Here is a 22362-nt window from a genome sequence, read left to right as displayed (position 1 = left end):
ACAACATAAAACAGTGCATAGTGAAATGTGAATTGTGCCCATCACCCCGACATACACACATTCCCCACCACCAAATTGGGGGTATTTCTTTTTTAATCCACTTAACCCAAGAGCAATATATCTACATATTATAGAGTGATTCTAGTTTATTTCTTGTAGCTTGGTCTCGGATTCTGCTCGTCATATATCGTCTTACCTTGTCCCACCGTCCCATCAGCTGTCCCAAATCAGTTTCATTATCCAAATTTATCCTTTTTTCCATAATTTCAAATTGAATATGATCCACCATGTACCTATACCAATTTTGCATTGTCCATTTTGTCACATCCTTCCAACCCAAAACTATTACTGCCTGAGCACTTTCTATTGCTGCTTTTTTTATTTCTCTAAATTCTCCCATCGCATTGCTTTTTACTAATACTGCCATTTCCTCAGTTGTTAAATTACTGATGCCATTGTTAAGTGTACCTGGCTTCCCCACTGACTTTGATCACAGCACTCTGTGAACCTGCAGCCGTCATAAATGTGAACTCGTTGTCAAGCATTCCAATGTAAACCACCATGTAGATGCTGCAATAGTCAAAAGTGTGAAAAATATAATGTCATTAATCACTTTTTTCCATGCTGCTGTAAGTTTGAACGGTCACTAAACAAACTGTTGTAAGTTGAAGACTACCCATATATGTGCCGATCCAGCAGTGTGGCTTTTTATAACTGACAAATGGACATTTTGTCAATGCGCAGATAACAAATTAAATATGGTCCAGAAAACCAGATGTACTGAAGATGCGTGAATGCAGTTGGGAACAGCTGTCGCACTGTTTCTAAATCTGTAACTCTGTCCACAGATGTATAAAATCATAGGAACAATAACCAGGAAACCTTTAATGGCATAGAGTAATTTGTCATTTGAGGTAACACAATTATTTAAATTTAGGAAAAGTTATTACCATTCAAGAGGGAATGCCGTTAAGATTATGTTTCTCCCTAAAGATACTTTTCAAACTTTTTCAATCTTGTTTATTCCAAAGTAAGCATGTTGAATTAGCACTGCAGCTTTAAATGTTACACTAACACTCCGCAGTCTGCATTGGTTGCCGATCAGTTTCCGATCACAATTCAAAGTGTTGGTTATGACCTATAAAGCCCTTCATGGCATCGGACCAGATTATCTCAGGGACCGCCTTCTGCTGCACGAATCCCAGCGACCGGTTAGGTCCCACAGAGTGGGCCTTCTCCGGGTCCCGTCAACTAAACAATGCCGCTTGGCAGGACCCAGGGGAAGAGCCTTCTCTGTGGCGGCCCCGGCCCTCTAGAACCAACTCCCCCCAGAGATTAGAATTGCCCCCACCCTCTTTGCCTTTCGTAAGCTACTTAAAACCCACCTCTGCCACCAGGCATGGGGGAATTGAGATGCTCTTTCCCCCTGGGCCTTTACAATTTCATGTATGGTATGTCTGTATGTATGTTTGGTTTTTTATATTAATGGGTTTTTAATCATTTTTAGTATTTATTGGATTATTATTGTACATTGTTTTATTATTGCTGTTAGCCGCCCCAAGTCTCCGGAGAGGGGCGGCATACAAATCCAATAAATAAACAAATAAATAAAATAAATTCAAAGGAGCATTTTCATCAATTTTTATTTTATGCAGTTTTTTTTTTAAAAAAATTAAAAAAACTTGAATATAAGAGAGTATTGCAGATGACAGGCTGGCTAAAATGAATGCATCGTATTAGAAATTAATAAAGGCATAAATAAATGCATATCTTGGCTTAGAAGATTCCCCAGAGATATTCTTATAAATTATACAAGGGTTATAAACTCAATTCTTACACTCAGTATAAAAGACTTTTTGCATCAACTTGCCTTGCAATTTAAGTTTCTTACGATGCTGTTACAGATCACACAAAATGACAGTCTCAATTGTGCTTTCTCAGTTCACAAATTCTTTCCCAGAGCGGCATGCCTCTGTAGTTGGCTTTCTAAAAAGCTAAAACTATATTGCATTGCCCATCTTTTTTTATGGCCTACGTATTCAACATTGTTTCAAATTTTCCAATTCAAGTTTCATTATTTATAAATAAATCAGTTCTGCTACATGTAGTGAAGTCAAAAATAAATCACAAGACACATATATTGTTTAACTTGATATTATAGTCCCAATACTCCTACAGATCTTGAATACTGACATGAATGTAGCAATTTTAATAATTCTCATTTGTATAGCAAATTCCAGATTTTTTTTCACCCCCCCCCCCCACTTTTTACTATACCACCTCTTTGTTCTTTTCACTATAAAGTGTATTTGGGCAGGATTTTCTATGTGGAAGCTTAAAGATTGCACCATCCACATGTCTAAAACACAAATAACCCACTATTCTTTTTATAGCATTTTATTCTTTTTTATGCCACAGGTAAAGAATTAATTGGGACAAACAACTGTTGGAAGTAGGCATTTGCATTTTGGGAAAACATACTGTTCTACACTAAGAAGACCTAAAACCTCATGGCCACCAAAACAAGGTTTTATATACGGTGTGTGTCTGTGTATGAATCCCATACAGGGGTTCTATTAGATAGCTTTCCTTCCTTCCTTCCTTCCTTCCTTCCTTCCTTCCTTCCCTTCTTCCTTTCTATTTATTTATATCTTTGTTGTTTTCATAAATAACTCAAGGTTGCAAACCTAATATTCCTTCCTCCTAATGTGAATGTGAAGGAATTGTTTCCTCTCACTATTATTACTTTTTAAAATTATGTATTTATTGTCAACCACAAAAAAATCATTGCAGTGAAGAGGATTCCCTCTCATAGGGACATGGGCATTTTTTAAAAATTGATAAATAAAATATGTAATACACAAAATTCTGACTTAAAATTAATGACACGATTACAATTATGACTGTAGCTTGTTGCTTGTATCACTACGATTTATATTAATATTGATTGTTTCCTGATTGCTTATTTGGCCCCTATGATAACCATTGTGTTTACCTCATGATTTTTGACAAATGTATATTTTATTTTATGTACACTGAGAGCATAAGCACCAAAGACAAATTCCTTGTGTGTCCAATTACACTTGGCCAATAAATAATTCTATTCTATTCTATTCTATTCTATTCCATAATAGTCGTACCCTCAAAATCTCCCCCGCCTCACTCCTTTCTCTCCTCCCCCCACCACCAGGAAGCCCCTCCCCTCAGCAACCGCCATCCCCTTTTCCAGACTCCTCCCCTTTTCCCTCCCGTACTACAGTATTACTACAAAATCCCTCCCCCCCGCACTCCCCGCCGTAGCTCATCCGTCCGCCTGGATTGGCCGGCGCCCGAGCGCGAGCACGTCACGTGACGCAAAGGGAGGGAGGCGGCGATCTATGGGCCGGGCGGGCGCGGACGCGCGCGCTCTCTCCTCCGCCCGGTCGGTTTCCAAGGCGACCGGAGGAGGAGGTGGTAGAGGGAGGAGGAGGAGGAGGTGGTAGAGCGAGGTTCATGACTGGGAAGAAGAGAGGGAGGGGAAGGGAGGGAGCGGGCCCGCCCCCGGAGGGGAGGGAGGCCGGGCGCGCGCCTTCGGAGCAGGCTGAGGGGAGAGGGAGAGAACGCGCATGCGCGCGGCCGCTCGCTTCCCTCGTTTGCCTCTTGCAGCAGAGCAGAGCCCGGCGAGGAGGAGGAGGAACCACCTCGGTTGCAGCAGCAGCAGCAGCAGGTACCTGCCTCGGCCTCCGAGTCTCCCGGGGCGGGGGCTGTGGGGTCCCTGGGTCCTCCCGCCTGGCCCCTTCCCTCCCCCAGCCGGGCCTCCGCAAATGGGCACGTGCTCCTCACCTGCTGCAATGGGAGGCGCTGGGGTCCCCGATCCCGAGGGCGCCCGGGAAGGAACCCTGCAAGGCACACGGGGAGGGAGGGAGGGAGGGAGGGAAGGAGGAAGAGGAAGGAAAGAAGGAAGGAGTAGGGGAGGAAGGATGGAGGGAGGAAAGGGAAGAGGAAGGATGGAGGGAGTAGAGGAAGGAAGGGGGGAATAGGAGAGGAAGGATGGAGGGAGGGAGGAAAGGGAAGAGGGAGGATGGAGGGAGGAGAGGAAGGAAGGAAGGGGGGAATAGGAGAGGAGGGAATGATGGAGGGAGGGAGGAAAGGGAGAATAGGAAAGGGAAGGAGGAGAGGGAGAAGGAATAGGAGAGAGGAAGGAAGGAAATAAGAATGACAGCCAGGAAGGGGGGAAGGTGAAAGAGGAAAGGGAGAGAAGGAAGATACAGGAGAGAGGAAGGAAGGAAAGGAATGGGGGAAAGAAGGAATAGAGAGGAAGGAAGGTATAAGAGGGGAAAGAAGGATGGGAATGAGAGGAAGGGAGGGACGGAGAAAAGAAGGAAGTTAAAGGAATAGGAGAGAGGAAGGAAGGAAAGAAGGAAGATATAGGAGAGAGAAAGGAAGGAAGGAAAGGAATAAGAAAGGAAGCAAGCAAGCAAGGAAAGAAAGAAAGAAATAGGAATGACAGTGGGGTGGGAGGAAGGTGAAGGGGGAGAGGGAGAGATGGAAAGGAAGAAGAGAGGAATAGGAGAGAGGAAGGAAGGAAAGAAGGAAGATATAGGGGAGAGAAAGTAAGGAAGTAATAGGGGAAAAGAATGAAGGAATAGGGGGAAGGAAAGAAGGAATAGAAAGGAAGGAATGGGAATGAAGGCCGGTGGTGAAGGAAAGGAAGGTGAAGGGGGAGAGGGAGAGATGGAAGAGAAGAAGGAAGGAATAGAGAGGAAGGAAGGAAGATCTAGGAGAGAGAAAGTAAAAAAAGGAAAGAAATCGAAGGAAGGAAGGAAAGAAAGAAGATATAGGAGAGAGAAAGGAAAAAAGGAAGAGAAGAGAAGGAAGGAATAGAGAGGACGGAAAGAAAGAAAGAAGATAGAGGAGAGAGAAAGGAAAAGAGAAAAGGAATAGAAGAAAGGAAAGAAAGAAAGAAAGAATATAGAGAGAGAAAGGAAAAGAGGAAAGGAATAGAAGAAAGGAAAGAAAGAAAGAATATAGAGAGAGAAAGGAAAAGAGGAAAGGAATAGAAGGAAAGAAGGAATAGAGAGGAAGGAAGGAAAGAAAGAAGATAGAGGAGAGAAAGGAAAGGGGGAAAGGAATAGAAGGAAGGAAGGAATAGAAAGGAAGGAAGATATGGGAAGAGAAAGAAGGAAGGAATAGAGAAGAAGGAAGGAAAGAAAAAGAAGGAAGAGAAAGGAGAGGGAAAGGAAGGAATAGAGAGGAAGGAATGGGATTGACAGGGGGGGGAAGGGAAGTGGGGAAGGGAAGAGAGGAGCAAAGCATCCCACATGGGGGGGGGGGCTTGAGTGAGGGGGCTCCTGCCTGTCTCAATGCTGGGCCATGCCCATGGGGGTGGAGGGAAGACCAGGCATTTCCTAATGCAAGGGGAGGGAGGGGGTCTCAGGAAGGGGAAGTGTGGGGGGGGGAAACACCTCCTTGCCTTGAAGAGCAGGGCATCCCTCCTGTAAAAAGCTGAGTAAGAGCCTGGCGTCTTCCACGCTTGGAGGGGAGGAAGAGGAAGGAGCAGGTCCCCCCCCCCCCCCAGATAAAATCACCCACCACCGGAGCTCCCAACTTTTCCACCAACCAGGCTTTTGTCTCTGGTAGGAACATCTCCCCTGCAGCCGGGGAGGGGGATTTCCCCCCCCCCTTCTCATCCATGCTCTCCCCATGTGCAGGTAAACCTCCCTCTCCTCCCATCTAGCTCATGCACCCCGGTGCAGAGGTGAAGGCGAGGGCAGGGCAGGCTGAATTTTTTATTTTCAAAGCCGCAGATTCCTAGGGGAGCCCAAGAGACCCCATTGGCTGCATAGCTAGAGGTATCACAAGCAGGAAGAGGGAGATTGTGGTCCCGCTGTAGAGAGCGCTGGGGAGACCCCCCTTTTGTAACAAGACTGTGCCCAGTCCTGGAGACCTCGCCTGCAAAAAGAGATGGATCAAATTGATCCAAAGACAGGCTACAAAAAGAGATGGATCGAATTGACTATGTAGTAGTAAATATCAGGGAAAGGATAGAAGAAAAGATATTTGGAATAATACTGTGTTCAGTTCTGGAGACCTCACCTACAAAAAGATATTGACAAAATTGAACGGGTCCAAAGACGGGCTACAAGAATGGTGGAAGGTCTCAAGCATAAAACTATATCAGGAAAGACTTCATGAACTCAATCTCTACAGTCTGGAGGACAGAAGGGAAAGGGGGGACACGATCAAAACATTTAAATCTGTTCAAGGGTTAAATAAGGTTCAGGAGGGAAGTGTTTTTAATAGGAAAGTGAACCCAAGAACAAGGGGGCACAATCTGAGGTTAGTTGGGGGAAAGATCAGAAGCAACGTGAAAAAATATTATTTGACTGAAAGAGTAGTAGATGCTTGGAACAAACTTTCAGCAGACGTGGTAGACAAATCCACAGTCACTGAATTTGAACATGCCTGGGATAAACATAGATCCATCCTAAGATAAAATACAGGAAATAGTATAAGGGCAGGCGAGATGGACCATGAGGTCTTTTTCTGCCGTCAATCTTCTACGTTTCTAAGAGAGAGCGCTGGTTATTATACTCCTTTGCTCCGGTATTGAGTTCCCCAATGTCTATAAACATGCATTTATTTATTCGTTTTTTTATTGCAAGAGGAAAAGAGCTTTTCCCCCCCCCCAAGTGGAGACTTGGCTCTGTCCTCAATTTGTTTTCCTGACCAGATATTCTGGTTGTAGAGACAGTTCATCTCAAAAGAGGAGGTGAGGTCTTCTCTTTGTATTCTTTACTCTCTGAATTAGAATTGAGCTAATTCCTATCAAACAATTTGGGGGGGGGGTTGTTGATAGGGTGCCCCTATCAAACGATTTGGGGGGGGGGTTGTTGTTGTCTGCTGAGACCTTAAAGGTGTTCCTGTGTTAATCTTTTTTTCTAGTTAACCTCTTGGAGAAATTAAGTTTAATTGCGGTTTTTGAGGCTAAAGTCGGATGATGTGTTTGGGGGTGGTGGTGAGAACTTTTCTAATTAAGCAAGAGACTTGGTCTTTGAGGTTGGAAAATTTGCCCAGATGTTAATAAGTTCTTAGGAACAAGTTTCAACCCATTCATGGAAGAACGGTGGTCACTGAGCTGGCTGGAGAATTCTGAGAGTTGAAGTCCACAAGTCTTTTTTTTTCTTTTTTTAAAGTTTTATTAGAAAATAGATTGACTTACAACTATATGTACTGTATTATATTACATTCAAGAAAAGAAAAGTTATACATACAAAAGAAAGAAAGAAAAAGTTACATTAAAAACAAGAGAGATAACCTTGTTCTCTCTTTACTTAATAATTTTTGCTTATGTCTTTCTATATCATTACAGTACTTCATATTTTTGGATTAAATACTTTCAAATTAATTCTACTATACTGATCTATTATTAATTATTGCTAGCACAATATATTAATAGTAAAAGGTCAATATCAAAGCTAATTTCAATTTATTTAAACAATTCATTCTTAATCAAATTAATTATGGCTCATTTTTCATAACTAAACAGAGAAGTCCACAAGTCTTAAAGTGGCCAAGGTTGGAGACCCCTGGAATAGGGGTTTTAAAAGATGAAATCAGAGTTTACGAGTTGCCACGATTTCACCTTTTTAGATACTTTTGGGCCTGGATGATTGAGTCTTCATTTTTATATATGGCTTGAGATTGTTAAGAAAGATATTCTGTTGGATCGTAATAACAAAATTGATACGATTTCCCAAATTTGTCAGGATCCAAGAAATTAACAAAAATGTTTTGGGGGTTTATTTTATGATGAATCTTTTGGGAGTCTTTAAAAAGGCACATTAATTTGCAGCTATTTTGACATGGGTAGCTATGAAATCAGTTAATGCGCTACTCACCTGTTGAATTCAGGTGTTAGTTGCCTATCCCCAAGCTTTCCCTTGTTTACTTTGTGTCTTTCAAAACATTCAAACTAAGTTTGTAATATTTGTAATAAATATTTTTTAAAGGATTTTTTTTGTCAACCGTGTTTAGTCTACTCCAGTAAGGATAGAATGAGTTACAAGTAGCAGTTCTATTTGGGTTATATAGTACAAAGTATCTTTCAAAATAATAAAGTTACATTAAATAAAGCCAAAAATCGCAATTCGCCTTCATTGGTAGTATTAGTACCATTTTATAAAGCCTTGGTAAGACCACACTTAGACCATACTGCATCCAATGTTATTGATTGATCGATTGATTGATTGGATTTATATGCCGCCCCTCTCCAAGGACTCAGGGCAGTTTACAACATATAAAAAGGAGCAATAAAACACAGTAAGCTAAATCCAATTAATTAAAACTAAGTAACTACTCCAAAATCCTTAATTATATTAAAAATCAATCATACCCATTGAAACAACTACCATACCAGGGGACAAGAATCTAATGGCCCCAAGCCTAACATAAATGAGTCTTAAGACTCTTACGGAAGGCGAGGAGGGTTGGGTCAGTACAAAGCTCCTAGTGGAGCTGATTCCAGGGGGGTGGGGCCCCCACAGAGAAGGCTCTTCCCCTAGGCCCCGCCAAACAACATTGTCTAGTTGATGGGACCTGGAGAAGGCCGACTGTATGGGACCATTTTGCTCACCCTATTCTTTCCAAAAAATGTAGAGACTATGAAAAGAGTGCAGAGAAGAAAAACAAAGATGATTAGGGGGCTGAAAGCTAAGACGTGTGAAGAACGGTTGCAGGAAATGGGTTTGTCTAATCTAGTGAAAAGAAGGAATATTGATATAAGTCTTATTTGAGGGGCCACCACAAAGAAGAGGGAGTCAACCTCTTCTCCAGAGCCCCTGAAAGCAAGACAGGAAGCAATGGATGGAAACTTATCAGTGAGAGAAGCAACCTAGAATTAAGGAGAAATTTTTCTGACGGGACAATTAATCTGTAAAACGACTTGTCTCCAGAAATTGTGGGTGCTCCCACCACTGGAGGCTTCTGTTCAGAAACTTCAAACTGCATGATGTGGCCATGAGAGCTATCATGGGCTTTCCCAGATACGCCCATGTCTCATCAACACTCCGCAGCTTGCACTGGCTGCCGATCAGTTTCCGGTCACAATTCAAAGTGTTGGTAATGACCTATAAAGCCCTTCACGGCACCAGACCAGATTATCTCAGGGACCGCCTTCTGCTGCACGAATCCCAGCGGCCGATTAGGTCCCACAGAGTTGGCCTTCTCCGGGTCCCGTCGACCAAACAATGCCGTCTGGCAGGACCTAGGGGAAGAGCTTTCTCTGTGGCGGCCCCGGCCCTCTGGAATCAACTCCCCCCGGAGAGTCAAACTGCCCCCACCCTCCTCGCTTACCGCAAAATGTTGAAGACTCACCTCTGCCACCAGGCCTAGGGGGATTAATCTCCCCCACCTCCTCTTTTTCTCTTGACCTCTATTATGTTTATGTTCAGTTGGATGGAGTGTGTATGATTGTGTAGCAGATAAGGTTTTTATAACAATGTATTTTAAATTAGTTTTTTAATTTTTAATATTCGATTTGTATTTATGTTGTATTGCTGTTATGTTGTGAGCCGCCCCGAGTCTTCGGAGAGGGGCGGCATACAAATCTAATAAATTATGATTATTTATTATTATTATTCTAAGAAGAGACTGGGGAGCCACTAGTCTGGAATAGTGGAGTGTTTCCTCCGTGTACAAGGGGTTGGTCTAGACCAGTGTTCCCCAACCTTGGCAACTTGAAGATATCTGGACTTCAACTCCCAGAATTCCCCAGCCAGCATTCGCTGGCTGGGGAATTCTGGGAGTTGAAGTCCAAATATCTTCAAGTTGCCAAGGTTGGGAAACACTGGTCTAGAAGACCTCCACGTCCCTTGCCAACTGTCTTATTCTGTTTCTGTTCCATTCTGAAATTTCCTGGCACGATCGTTGAGTTTTTGCACCCATTCATGGAAGAACGGAGAAAGCACAACGAAAATAGAATAGGGCAGGGGTCTCCAACCTTGGCCACTGAGCTGACTGAAGAATTCTGGGAGTTGAAGTCCACAAGTCTTTCTTTTTTCTTTTTTAAAATTTTTATTAGAAAATAGATTGACTTACAACTATATATTGTATTACATTCACTCATGCCCTCATCACCTCGAAGTTCAACTACTGTAACGCTCTCTACATGGGGTGACCTTTGAAAAGTGTTCGGAAACTCCAGATCGTGCAGAATGCAGCTGCGAGAGCAATCATGGGCTTCCCTAAATATGCCCATGTCACACCAACACTCCGCAGTCTGCATTGGTTGCCGATCAGTTTCCGGTCACAATTCAAAGTGTTGGTTATGACCTATAAAGCCCTTCATGGCATCAGACCAGACTATCTCCGGGACCGCCTTCTGCCGCACGAATCCCAGCAACCGGTTAGGTCCCACAGAGTCGGTCTTCTTTGGGTCCCGTCAACTAAACAATGTCGTCTGGCAGGACCACAGCCTTCTCTGTGGTGGCCCCGACCCTCTGGAACTAGCTCCCCCCGGAGATCAGAATTGCCCCCACCCTCCTTGCCTTTCGTAAGCTCCTCAAAACCCACCTCTGTTGTCAGGCTTGGGGGAACTGAACTACTCTTTTCCCCCCTAGGCCTATACAATTTATGCATGGTATGTTTGTGTGTATGTTTGGTTTTAATAAGGGGTTTTTAATTATTTTAAACATTAGATTTGTTACATGCTGTCTATTACTGTTGTTAGCCGCCCCGAGTCTACGGAGAGGGGCGGCATACAAATCTAATAAATAAATAATAAATAAAAAGGAAAGTTATACATAAATAGACCAAAAGAAAGGAAGAAAGAAAAAGAACAACGAAAAAAATGGAAAGTTACATTAAAAGTGACATCGAAAACAAGAGAGATAACCTTGTTCTCTCTTTACAGTAGTATTATATAACTTTAAAGTGCTTTGAAGGAGTTTCTTTCGCTGTGAGCAGAGTTCTGGATGTAAAAGTTGTTTCTGAATTTGTCCATCTTAAAGGATCATCATGGATCAGCAGTCTCATCTCAGATCACTTTTTATAGGTGTAGAATGCATGGAGATGTAGAAATGGCTTTGTGAGTATGGATGGATCCATTTAGCCTGGCACTCATCTATTTTTTTAAAAAACCCTCCTTTTGACCTTGCCATATCTTCGTCTTCTTCATTCACAAGAGTTTATCAGCGTTCCCGTTCTGTCCTTTCACTGAGTAGATGGATAAGTTCCCTGGAAGCAGGCTTTGAAGTCCCTGTAATTATTTTTGGCACTCGATGTTGTGGTGTTTTGTTTTGTTTTTAAATATTCTGACAAGGTAGTTTCTTCAGCCTAACTCCATTTAAGCGGTAGATTTATGCTTTTGAAGATAAACTTCAGTCAATGCCAATAGGATGAGAGAACCATTTTCTAACATGCAGATACAGTGGTACCTCTACTTACAAACTTAATTCGTTCTGTGACCTGCTTCTTAAGTAGAAAAGTTTGTAAGAAGAAGCAATTTTTCCCATAGGAATTAATGTAAAAGCAAATAATGCGTGCGATTGGGGAAACCACAGGGAGGTTGGAGGCCCTGTTTCCTTCCAGGAGATTCCTAGAGAGGCCCCACGGAGGCTTCTCCCCACCTTTTCTGGCCCTATTTCCTCCTAGGAAATTCCTAGAGAGGCCCCACGAAGGCTTCTCCCCACCTTTTCTGGCCCTATTTCCTCCCAAGAGATTCCTAGAGAGGCCCCACAGAGGCTTCTCCCCGCCTTTTCCGGGCCTGTTTCCTCCTAGAAGATTCCTAGAGAGGCCCCACGGAGGCTTCTCCCTGCCTTTTCCGGTTAAAGTTTCGGAGGCTCGGGTTTGTAAACGGAAGATGGTTCTTGAGAAGAGGCAAAAAGAAGTCTTGGACCCCCAGTTCTTATCTAGAAAAGTTCATAAGTAGAGGCATTCTTAAGTAGAGGTACCACTGTATTGCTTTTTTAATAATAATAATAATTTGAAAATGTGCTCTGCAGCTTTCCATTTCCTTAGCGAATGGGATCTCAAGAACAAAAATAGGAAAAAATGACAGTGATGCAGGAACAGTTTCCTCCGCAGAGCTTATGATGCTTTTTTGGAGAGTTGTGAAGATTATTTCCGTACCTGCAAAGACGTTTTGGGAAGAGACGATGTCCCATTGTTATACTGGCATCATGGAAGCTATCTTGGCCAGGAAAACATTTCTGCACAAAGCGGGCATGGCTATTAGCTGCAGTCACTATCAGAACTTCTGTTTCCCTGTGCTGATTTTAAATAAAAAATAACAGCAGGATTTTTTTTTTTTAAGTTTGAGGCAAGTTCATTGAGTGATAGTGTAACCAGCTAAGAAAATACAACCTAAAACCCTGAAGTTAATTCATTTATTTGTCTGTTGCAGGGGTAAGACTTGTGGACTTCAACTCCCAGAATTCCTCAGCTAGCCATGCTGGTTGGCAGTTGAAGTCTGCACGCCTTAAAAGTTCCTGAAGTTTATAAGGAACACTGACCCATACAAATTGATGACAGTTCTGTTGAAGGGAGGGATGAAGAAATGCAGTTTTTAGACTCTAGGGATATTAGGACAGTAATTGCCAAAATTCAGATTCTAGTTGGGAGTCTTGAAAATCAGTTCCCATAATCTGGAATGTACCATCTGGAAATACTGCCATTGTTTTCTTTTCCTTTATGATACTGAAAATGCACTGAGTTTGCCACAAATGGTACATTCCTTTTAGTTCTAGGGATAATGCTTTGGAATATCTAATATTATCTATCTACCTATCTATCTATCTATCTATCTATCTTCCATCTCTCTCCATCTTCTTTCCCTCACTATCCTTATCTATCAACTACCTATCTGCCTTCCTACCCATCTATCTATTCATCCATCCATCATCTCTCTCTCTACATCTCTATCATCTATCTATTTATCTTCTATCTATATCATCAATTTATCATTGATCTGTCTATCATTGATCTATCATCAATGTAACTATCTCACTATTTATCTATCTATCTATCTATCTATCTATCTAATCTATCTTCCATCTCTCTCCATCTTCTTTCCCTCTATCCTTATCTATCTACCCATCTATCTATCATCCCTCCATCATCTCATATCATCTATTTATCTTCTACCAATACCATCGATTTATCATCAATCTATCATCAATCTATCTATCATCTAACTGCCTATCTGCCTATCTACCCATCTATCTATTAATCCCTCATCTCATATCAATCATCTAAATCATCAATCTATCCCTATCTCTGTCTGTCTGTCTGTCTGTCTGTCTGTCTGTCTGTCTCTATCTCTCTATCCTTGTTAATAGTACAAGCAAAGCTAATGTAGCTGTGTGAATGTAAAACATTTTTTGCTCAACATGTTAACAGAAATGCCAACTGAATTCTATTTTCAGAAAAATGCTTTTGGGGTTGAGTAAATTTTTTTATATATATAAAAAAGCTTTATCCCCCCCCCCCTTTCTTTTTCAGTCTCCTTCCTTTCTCTTAAAATCCCCAGAAGAAGGAAGCCTTTCACTTACAACCGCAGATATCAGTTGCTACTGACAACCAGAAAATAAACTCTTGCCAACTACTACTGAAATTTATTACATCCTCTGTCCCTATTGCATGTGGGACGGTTTGTGTGGCTCTCGCTGCTCCGTGACTCTAAAAAGTATTAAGGAAGGGTTGACAAAGAAGTATACACACAAACACACAGTTTTTCTCCCCTCTCTGAGCAAATAGCTGCAAATAACATTTTGTGCTTCAGTTCTATAAATGAGGCTGCAAAATTGGTAGAACTTTCTTCCTGTGAAATTGATTGTCAATCAGTGTTGGCAGTCCATTTCCTAAGTGGACAGTTTGATTTCACAGAAGTTTGATTTGCTTGGAGTTACATTGTGTTGTTTAAGTGTTCCCTTTGTTTTTTTGAGCAGTATATTTAAGACCCCCAAGATTATTTTTTTTTGCAACCGAAGCGATTAAGAAGCAGGCAACTAATTTATAATATAAACTATAACTATAGAACTTGCAATCTTGTATCAGGATAAGCCCAAGAATCTGGACCAGGAATCTCCAAACTTGGCACTTTAAGACTTGTGGACTTTAACTCCCATAATTCTCTATGCTGGCTGGAGAATTCTGGAAGTTGAAGTCCACAAGTCTTAAAGTTGCCAGGTTTGGGGATCCCTGGGCTGAAGCAATAATGATGCTTAATTTAAATATTCCTTTCATGTTATCTTTATCATTGAAAAAAAACAAAATAACTTTGGTGTGTGTGTGTGTGTGTGTGTGTGTGTGTGTGTTTATTGATTCTTGCTATGCCTTCAAAAACTATTTTGGCCACTTTCATTGCTATTCATTACACATTGCCCAAATAACTAATGAGTCAATTAACTCCAGTTAGACTTTGCTAATTGGGTCGTGATCAGGTTTTCACACCTTATGTTGTGAAAACTTCATCCTGCCCCAATTAGCGAGGCCTGTTCCATGTGCCCAAGCAAGGCTGAAAATCAATAGCTTAATTTCAATATTCTAGTTTTGCTTAGAGAAAGAGAAAAAGCAATATATTTTCCACCTATTTCACATACAAAGTTTGCATTTGGGAAAAAATTCCTGGGTCAAAAGCTGTTGGTGATGAAATTCATTATTTGTAGGATTTTTTTTCTCCCCCCACTTTAAAAAGTTGCATATAATGTATTTTAAAAAATAACACAGGAAAGCACGCTAATTTGAGTGTGTAATAAAGCAAGCGTACCTAGAACTAAAGAAAGCGTTTGCCCAGGTTCGCCTGGTGCACCAGTTCTGGCCCTGTTTGGACCGGGAGTCACTGCTCACAGTCACTCATGCCCTCATCACCTCGAGGCTCGACTACTGTAATGCTCTCTACATGGGGCTACCTTTGAAAAGTGTTCGGAAACTTCAGATCGTGCAGAATGCAGCTGCGAGAGCAATCATGGGCTTCCCAAGGCATGTCCATGTTACACCAACACTCTGCAGTCTGCATAGGTTGCCGATCAGTTTCCGGTCGCAATTCAAAGTGTTGGTTATGACCTATAAAGCCCTTCATGGCACTGGACCAGAATATCTCCGGGACCGCCTTCTGCTGCACGAATCCCAGCGACCAGTTAGGTCCCACAGAGTTGGCCTTCTCCGGGTCCCGTCAACTAAGCAATGTCATTTGGCGGGACCCAGGGGAAGAGCCTTCTCTGTGGCAGCCCCGACCCTTTGGAACCAACTCCCCCCAGATATCAGAGTTGCCCCCACCCTCCTAGCCTTTCGTAAGCTCCTTAAAACCCACCTCTGTCGTCAGGCATGGGGGAATTGACACTTCCCTCCCCCCTAGGCTTATAAAATTTATGCATGGTATGTCAGTATGTATGATTGGTTTCTAAATTGGGGTTTTAAATTAACTTAAATATTAGATTTGTTTACATTGTATTATTATTGCTGTGAGCCGCCCCGAGTCTGCGGAGAGGGGCGGCATACAAATCTGATTAATAAATAAAATATAAAAATAATTAAAAAATAAACGAAAAGGCTCATCAAATCAAACCGGGGAAAAATGATGTGAGTATAAAAAGAAAAACTCACCCAAGAAAGGACAAAGAAGTGTAAGCTCTCCTATTGCCCTCCGTTGCCAACTGAACATATGGTGTACACACAAACACAACAGTTGAGCCCAAAGAACACGGGAGAAGGAAATTGCCTTCCTATGCATGTGGATGGCTTGTGATTTCCAGCTATCTAAGGGGCATGTTCGGTGCCAAATAATGTTGGTAATCATAGCCCAATGACATTTTGGAAAGTCAAAAATTGCCCCGTTAAGTTTGCAAATTCTCTTACTCAGTGGCTCTCCCTACATGGCATCATGGTATCGGACCAGAATACCTCCGGGACCGCCTTCTGCCGCACGAATCCCAGCGACGAAGTTGGCCTTCTCTGGGTCCCGTCGACGAAACAATGCCGTCTGGCGGGACCCAGGGGAAGAGCCTTCTCTGTGGCGGCCCCGGCCCTCTGGAAACAGCTCCCACCCTACTTGCCTTTCGCAAACTTTTGAAAACACATCTATGTCGCCATGCATGGAGGAATTGATATATCCTTAGCTGCCTTTGACTTTATGGATGGTGTGTTTGGGCTGTATGACTGTTTTAATAGGGGGGTTTTAAAGACTGTTTTAACATTGGATTTGTATATGATTTATTTATTTATTTTATTTATTTATTAGATTTGTATGCTGCCCCTCTCCGTAGACTCGGGGCGGCTCACAACAGCAATAGAACAATTCATAACAAATCTAATAATTTAAAAACATTTTTAAAACCCCATTATTAATCAGACATACATACAAACATACCATACATAAATTGTATAGGCCCGGGGGAGATATCTCAATTCCCCCATGCCTTGCGGCAAAGGTGGGTTTTAAGGAGTTTACGGAAGGCAAGGAGGGTGGGGGCAGTTCTAATCTCCGGGGGGAGCTGGTTCCAGAGAGTCGGGGCCGCCACAGAGAAGGCTCTTCCCCTGGGACGCTGTTTTATTGTTGTGAGCCGCTCCGAGTCCTCGGAGAGGGGCGGCATACAAATCTAATATATTATTATTATTATTATTATTATTATTATTATTATTACTATTACTATTATTATTATTATTATTATTATTACTTAAAAGCCCATTACAACACGGTTGAACAAATGAACAACATTCCTGAAGCCTCTACAAATCCTACTTTTCCAGCCAAGATCAAGTACACTTGTTTTTCTTGTAAATTATTCTATTTGTTTCTTGTGAAAAAAAAGAGGTGATGGGGAACTTTTTGAAAGGACTTTTCTCCTAAGTTTTTTCTGCCCTTTATGAATCAGGTTTTTTTTTGCTCTGCTGTTTACATTAAAATACGAGCTTTTAGACGCACCACAAACAATTCCCAAACGTCATTAACAAACCTCCAGAGTAACAGCTCTACTGTTTGCTCCTAACCTACAGAGAACTTTAACTTAAGAACAGAAAACTCTACCATCCACATTCTTTTTGCCTTGGGTTGCTACCAAGGTGTATTTTGAAACTGTACTTAAAAACTGAGCAATCACATAGGGGCTATTATAATGTTCCAAAGTTCTTATAACCCACCCACCCCCCTGAAAAAAGAGGGGATAATGTTTACATTTTGGCTGGACTGTGTACAATGACCGCCAGGATTGCATCACAGAACAAATAAAACTCCTCCGAATAATTATAACCACCCACCCTCAGGCATGACCTCAGAGAAAGCTTGTGTTGAATTCAAATCAAAACGGCAGGATTTCCGGGGATATCCCCTGGGCGAAGTTTGGCTACAATAAGGTTTAAAATAAGACACACAAAGGAAAAAGTTTCTACAGGCTTTCCCTCCGGTTGTAAAGTTCCCTTCACTCGAAACAGAATACCCTACGAAACTAGACTTACAATCCTGGGTCTAGAAAGCCTAGAACTACGATGCTTTAAACATGACCTAAGTATTGCCCACAAGATCATATGCTGCAACGTCCTGCCTGTCAACGACTACTTCAGCTTCAACCGCAACAACACAAGAGCACGCAACAGGTTCAAACTTAATATCAACCGCTCCAAACTTGACTGTAAAAAATACGACTTTAGCAATCGAGTTGTCGAAGCGTGGAACTCATTACTAGACTCCGTAGTGTCAACCCCCAACATTTTTCCCTTAAACTATCCACGATTGACCTCACCATGTTCCTTAGAGGTCAGTAAGGGGCGAGCATAAGTGCACTAGTGTGCCTTCCGTCCCCTGTCCAATTGTCTCTCCTATATTTTATATCTCTTTTCTTCCATTCATATATCCTTTCCTCTACTCTTCATTGACGTATTCTATTCTCATATAGAAAAAATAGAAGACAGACGGCAGAAAAAGACCTCATGGTCCATCTCGTCTGCCCTTATACTATTTCCTGTATTTTATCTTACAATGGATATATGTTTATCCCAGGCATATTTAAATTCAGTTACTGTGGATTTACCAACCACGTCTGCTGGAAGTTTGTTCCAAGGATCTACTACTCTTTCAGTGAAATAATATTTTCTCACGTTGCTTTTGATCTTTCCCCCAACTAACTTCAGATTGTGTCCCCTTGTTGTTGTGTTCACTTTCCTATTTAAAACACTTCTCTCCTGAACCTTATTTAATCCTTTCACATATTTAAATGTTTCGATCATGTCCCCCCTTTTCCTTCTGTCCTCCAGACTATACAGATTGAGTTCATGAAGTCTCTCCTGATACGTTTTATGCTTAAGACCTTCCACCATTCTCGTAGCCCGTCTTTGGACCCGTTCAATTTTGTCAATATCTTTTTGTAGGCGAGGTCTCCAGAACTGAACACAGTATTCCAAATATCTTTTCTTCTATCCTTTCCCTGATATTTACTACTACTGTACATGTTTTTATTCTCTTTAACTTTCAATTTGTATTGGACAAAATAAATAGATTAGATAGATAGATAGATAGATAGATAGATAGATAGATAGATAGATAGATAGATAGATAAAACTTTTTCCAAGGAAGAACAGAGGCGTGACATCCAGTGTGGAATTCTCACTGCCGTCAAGCTTGTAGTAAAACTCGGAGGTCGTTTGTACTCACACTTTTGAAGTTTGCAAAGCCTCCGCTCGTGTGGGTCGGAGATGACGGAATGCTTGCTGGAAGTCAGGAAGTCTTTATCTGTCTGAAGTAGCAGCCGGGCCTTCGGTGGTCAAAAAACTTTACGGGGCAGAACATTAGCTGCTCCGATTCTTTTTTTAGGCCGTGTCTCATGGTGGCTCCTCTTTGAGGGCCCTCCCCTTTCCACTGGCCCGGAGGGAGGTGTGTTTCCCAGCCTTGCCTGTGTGTGCAATCCTCTTTTGGAGTGCAAATAAAAGATAAGGAGAGCCATAATCTAACCGCTTTGGCTTTGCATGACCAGATCTCCCATCGGCTTAAGGGGTGGGCTTCGAAAATTTTAGGAAGGGGTTCTCTGCCTGGTTAAAATCTCTCTTGTGTTCACGCATGTCCCTCCGCAAGATTTTATCTATCTATCTATCTATCTATCTATCTATCTATCTATCTATCTATCTATCTATCTACCTACCTACCTACCTACCTACCTACCTATCTAAACAATGTCGTCTGCGGGACCCAGGGGAAGAGCCTTGTCTGTGGTGTCTCCGACCCTCTGGAACCAGCTCCCCCCAGAGATCAGGATTGCCCCCACTCCTCCTTGCCTTTCGTAAACTTCTAAAAACCCACCTCTGCCGTCAGACATGGGGGAATTGAAACATCTTGCCCATGCAGTCTTTGTGTATGATTCGATTGTGTGTTGTTTTTTAATATATTGGGGTTTCTTTTTTGGACTTTTAATCTAAAACTGTAACCTAGATTTTTAAATATTAGATTTGTTACTATGTATTGTTCTTCACCATTGTTGTGAGCCGCCCCAAGTCTGCGGAGAAGGGCGGCATATAAATCCAATAAATCTAATCTAAATCAAATCTATCTATCTATCTATCTATCTATCTATCTATCTATCTATCTATCTATCTATCTATCTATCTATCTATCTATCTATCTATCTATCTATTAGATTTGTATGCTGCCCCTGTCCGAAGACTTGGACCGGCTCACAACAGGAACACAAAATACAAATCCAATGAATTAAAAAGCCCTTGATTAAAAACATTCATGCAACCCAAATAAACCATACATAAAACGGAGCGGCCGAGGGGAATCAATAAAACCCTATCATTATTTTAAAAACCAAACAACACATTCATACCAAACATAAAACAAAATATAAAAGACCCTGGGGGAAAGGTGTCTCAACTCCCCCATGCCTGGCAGTATAAGTGAGTCTTGAGTAGTTTACGAAAGACAGGGAGGGTGGGGGCAGTTCTAATCTCCGGGGGGAGTTGATTCCATAGGGCCGGGGCCGCCATAGAGAAGGCTCTTCCTCTGGGGCCCGCCAAACGACATTGTTTAGTCGACGGGACCCGGAGAAGGCCAACTCTGTGGGACCTTATTGGTCGCTGGGATTCATGCGTTAGCAGGCAGGTCTGGAGGTACTCTGGTCCATGTAGGGCTTTAAAGGTCATAACCAACACTTTGAATTGTGACCGGAAACTGATCAGCAGCCAATGTAGGCCACGGAGTGTTGTAGAACCACGATGGTTCTCGCGGCTGCGTTCTGCACGATCTGAAGTTTCCGAACACTTTTCAAAGGTAGCCCCATGTAGAGAGCGTTGCAGTAATTGAACCTCGAGGTGATGAGGGCTAAATGATAAATATTAATATAATTCATAAGGATACAAGCAACAAGTTACAGTCATACAGTCCTAAGTGGGAGGAGATGGGTGATAGGGACGATGAGAAAAATCTAGTAGTAATAGTAGTGCAGACTTAGTAAATAGTTTGACAGTGTTGAAGGAATTATTTGTTTAGCAGAGTGATGGTTCTTGTGTCTAGTTGTCTTAGTGTGCAGTGTTCTGTAGCGATGTTTTGAGGGTCTTGAGACATCAGTTTCGGGGACCTGTTGTGCCTGATACCTGGGTTGTCATTTGATGTTTTTCACATGTTCTGCCTGAATTATTCAAGTACAGTGATACCTCGTCTTACAAACGCCTTGTCATACAAACTTTTTGAGATACAAACCCGGGGTTTAAGATTTTTTTGCCTCTTCTTACAAGCTATTTTCACCTTACAAACCCACCGCCGCCACTGGGATGCCCCGCCTCCAGACTTCCATTGCCAGCGAAGCACCCGTTTTTGCGCTGCTGGGATTCCCCTGAGGCTCCCCTCCATGGGAAACCCCACCTCTGGACTTCCGTTGCCAGCGAAGCGCTTGTTTCTGCAATGCTGGGATTCCCCTGCAGCATCGCAAAAACACAGAAGTCCGACGGTGGGGTTTCCTATGGAGGGGAACCTCAGGGGTATCCTAGCAGCGCAAAAACGGGCGCTTCGGCTGGCAAAAGGGGTGAATTTTGGGCTTGCACGCATTAATTGCTTTTCCATTGATTCCTATGGGAAACATTGTTTCGTCTTACAAGCTTTTCAGCTTAAGAACCTCGTCCCGGAACCAATTAAGTTTGTAAGACAAGGTATCACTGTATTCTGCTTGATGAGTAATAAACTAGGTATACGGCTCAATAATTTGGAAAGCAGCCTTGGAAACGTAGCAAAGCCGTGATTTTTGGCAAGGTTTCCGGAAAAAAGGGAAAAAAAGAAAGACTTTTCCTTTTTATCTGAAACAATCCCTCAGGAGGAAACAAGACGAGAAAACGATGAGCTTCGAAGACCTTCGGTGTCTCCCAGTCTCCTGAACAGGAAGAAAGATTAATTCAGCCTTTGCTGATGTAGGCAGATTAGCAGTAAATGGCAGGTCACGGCTTCGCGGCTGCTTTCTTATCGACACCCGAGCCTATTCATCCTAAATGTCAACTCCCAGACACCGAGAGAAAGAATGACTTAAAAAAATAATAATAATAAATTCTGCACCGACCAATTGAGTCCTGCCTGGATTTGTCCAAACTACGGCTGGGTTTCGCCTTATTTTAAACCGCGATCTAAAAGAATTAAAAGGATTTCTGAGGATTGTGAGTGGCCTTAACGCCTGGGCTTGCTTTTATGCATTAAGAAGTTTTGCCACTAAGTCACAAGGTTTTATTCCGTGTTTTTCTGTTCCCAAAGGATTTTACTCCTCCTGATGTCACTTATCCATGACTGAAGAGCTGGAAACAGCCAGAACAATCCTGCCTTGGTTTCATCGTTCAATATGACCAATCCCCAGTGAGTACCGATGCTTGAATAAAAATCTCTTGATTTGCCTTTTCTATATGGTGTTGTTCTGTTTGATATCAAAAAGGCAGCCAACAATGAATTAAGTCTCTCTTGGTCTGGGCAGTTGTGGAGAGTGAAGGTGTAGAAAATTTTTCAGTGGTGCGGATAATTTGTAAAACCTCCCCCTTTCCATCCAACTTTTAATTCCACATGCACTATTTCTTCAATATAATTTCAACACATCCAGACCTATTTATCCATCCTGTGTAATTTAAATTAACCAGTGCCCTTCCGATGTTTGAACTACACTCCGTATAAGCAATAGAATTTAAGCTTTATATTATTATTTATCTATTATTATTATTTATTGGATTTGTATGCCGCCCCTCTCCGCAGACTCGGGGCGGCTAACAACAATGATAAAAAACAACATGTAACAATCCAATTTAATAAAACAACTAAAAACCCTTATTATAAAACCCAAACATACACACAAACATACCATACATAACTTGTAATGTATAGACCGCTTCACAGTGTTTTACAGCCCTCTCTTAAGTAGTCAGCGTTTTGCC

General features: G+C 42.1%; 1 protein-coding gene across 2 annotated transcripts in view; it reads left to right on the top strand.

Moving 5' to 3' along the window:
• Positions 1-3520: 3520 nt before the first annotated feature.
• Positions 3521-22362, top strand: part of TMEM266 (transmembrane protein 266) — a 51718-nt gene continuing 32876 nt past the window's right edge. The window contains exons 1-2 of one of the 2 annotated variants that reach the window (XM_070762263.1): positions 3521-3706; positions 21698-21796. Coding sequence is in view for 1 of the 2 variants with exons in the window: in XM_070762261.1 (XP_070618362.1) it covers positions 21783-21796 (14 nt within the window). In the remaining variant the exon portion in view is untranslated. The remainder of the gene's footprint in view (positions 3707-21697; positions 21797-22362) is intronic. The other variant, XM_070762261.1, reaches the window with a different exon arrangement.

The sequence above is a fragment of the Erythrolamprus reginae genome, chromosome 10, assembly GCF_031021105.1.
Source record: "Erythrolamprus reginae isolate rEryReg1 chromosome 10, rEryReg1.hap1, whole genome shotgun sequence".
Lineage (NCBI taxonomy): Eukaryota > Metazoa > Chordata > Lepidosauria > Squamata > Dipsadidae > Erythrolamprus > Erythrolamprus reginae.
Note: the sequence above shows the minus strand (reverse complement) of the source record. Positions and strands in the feature narration are given on the sequence as shown.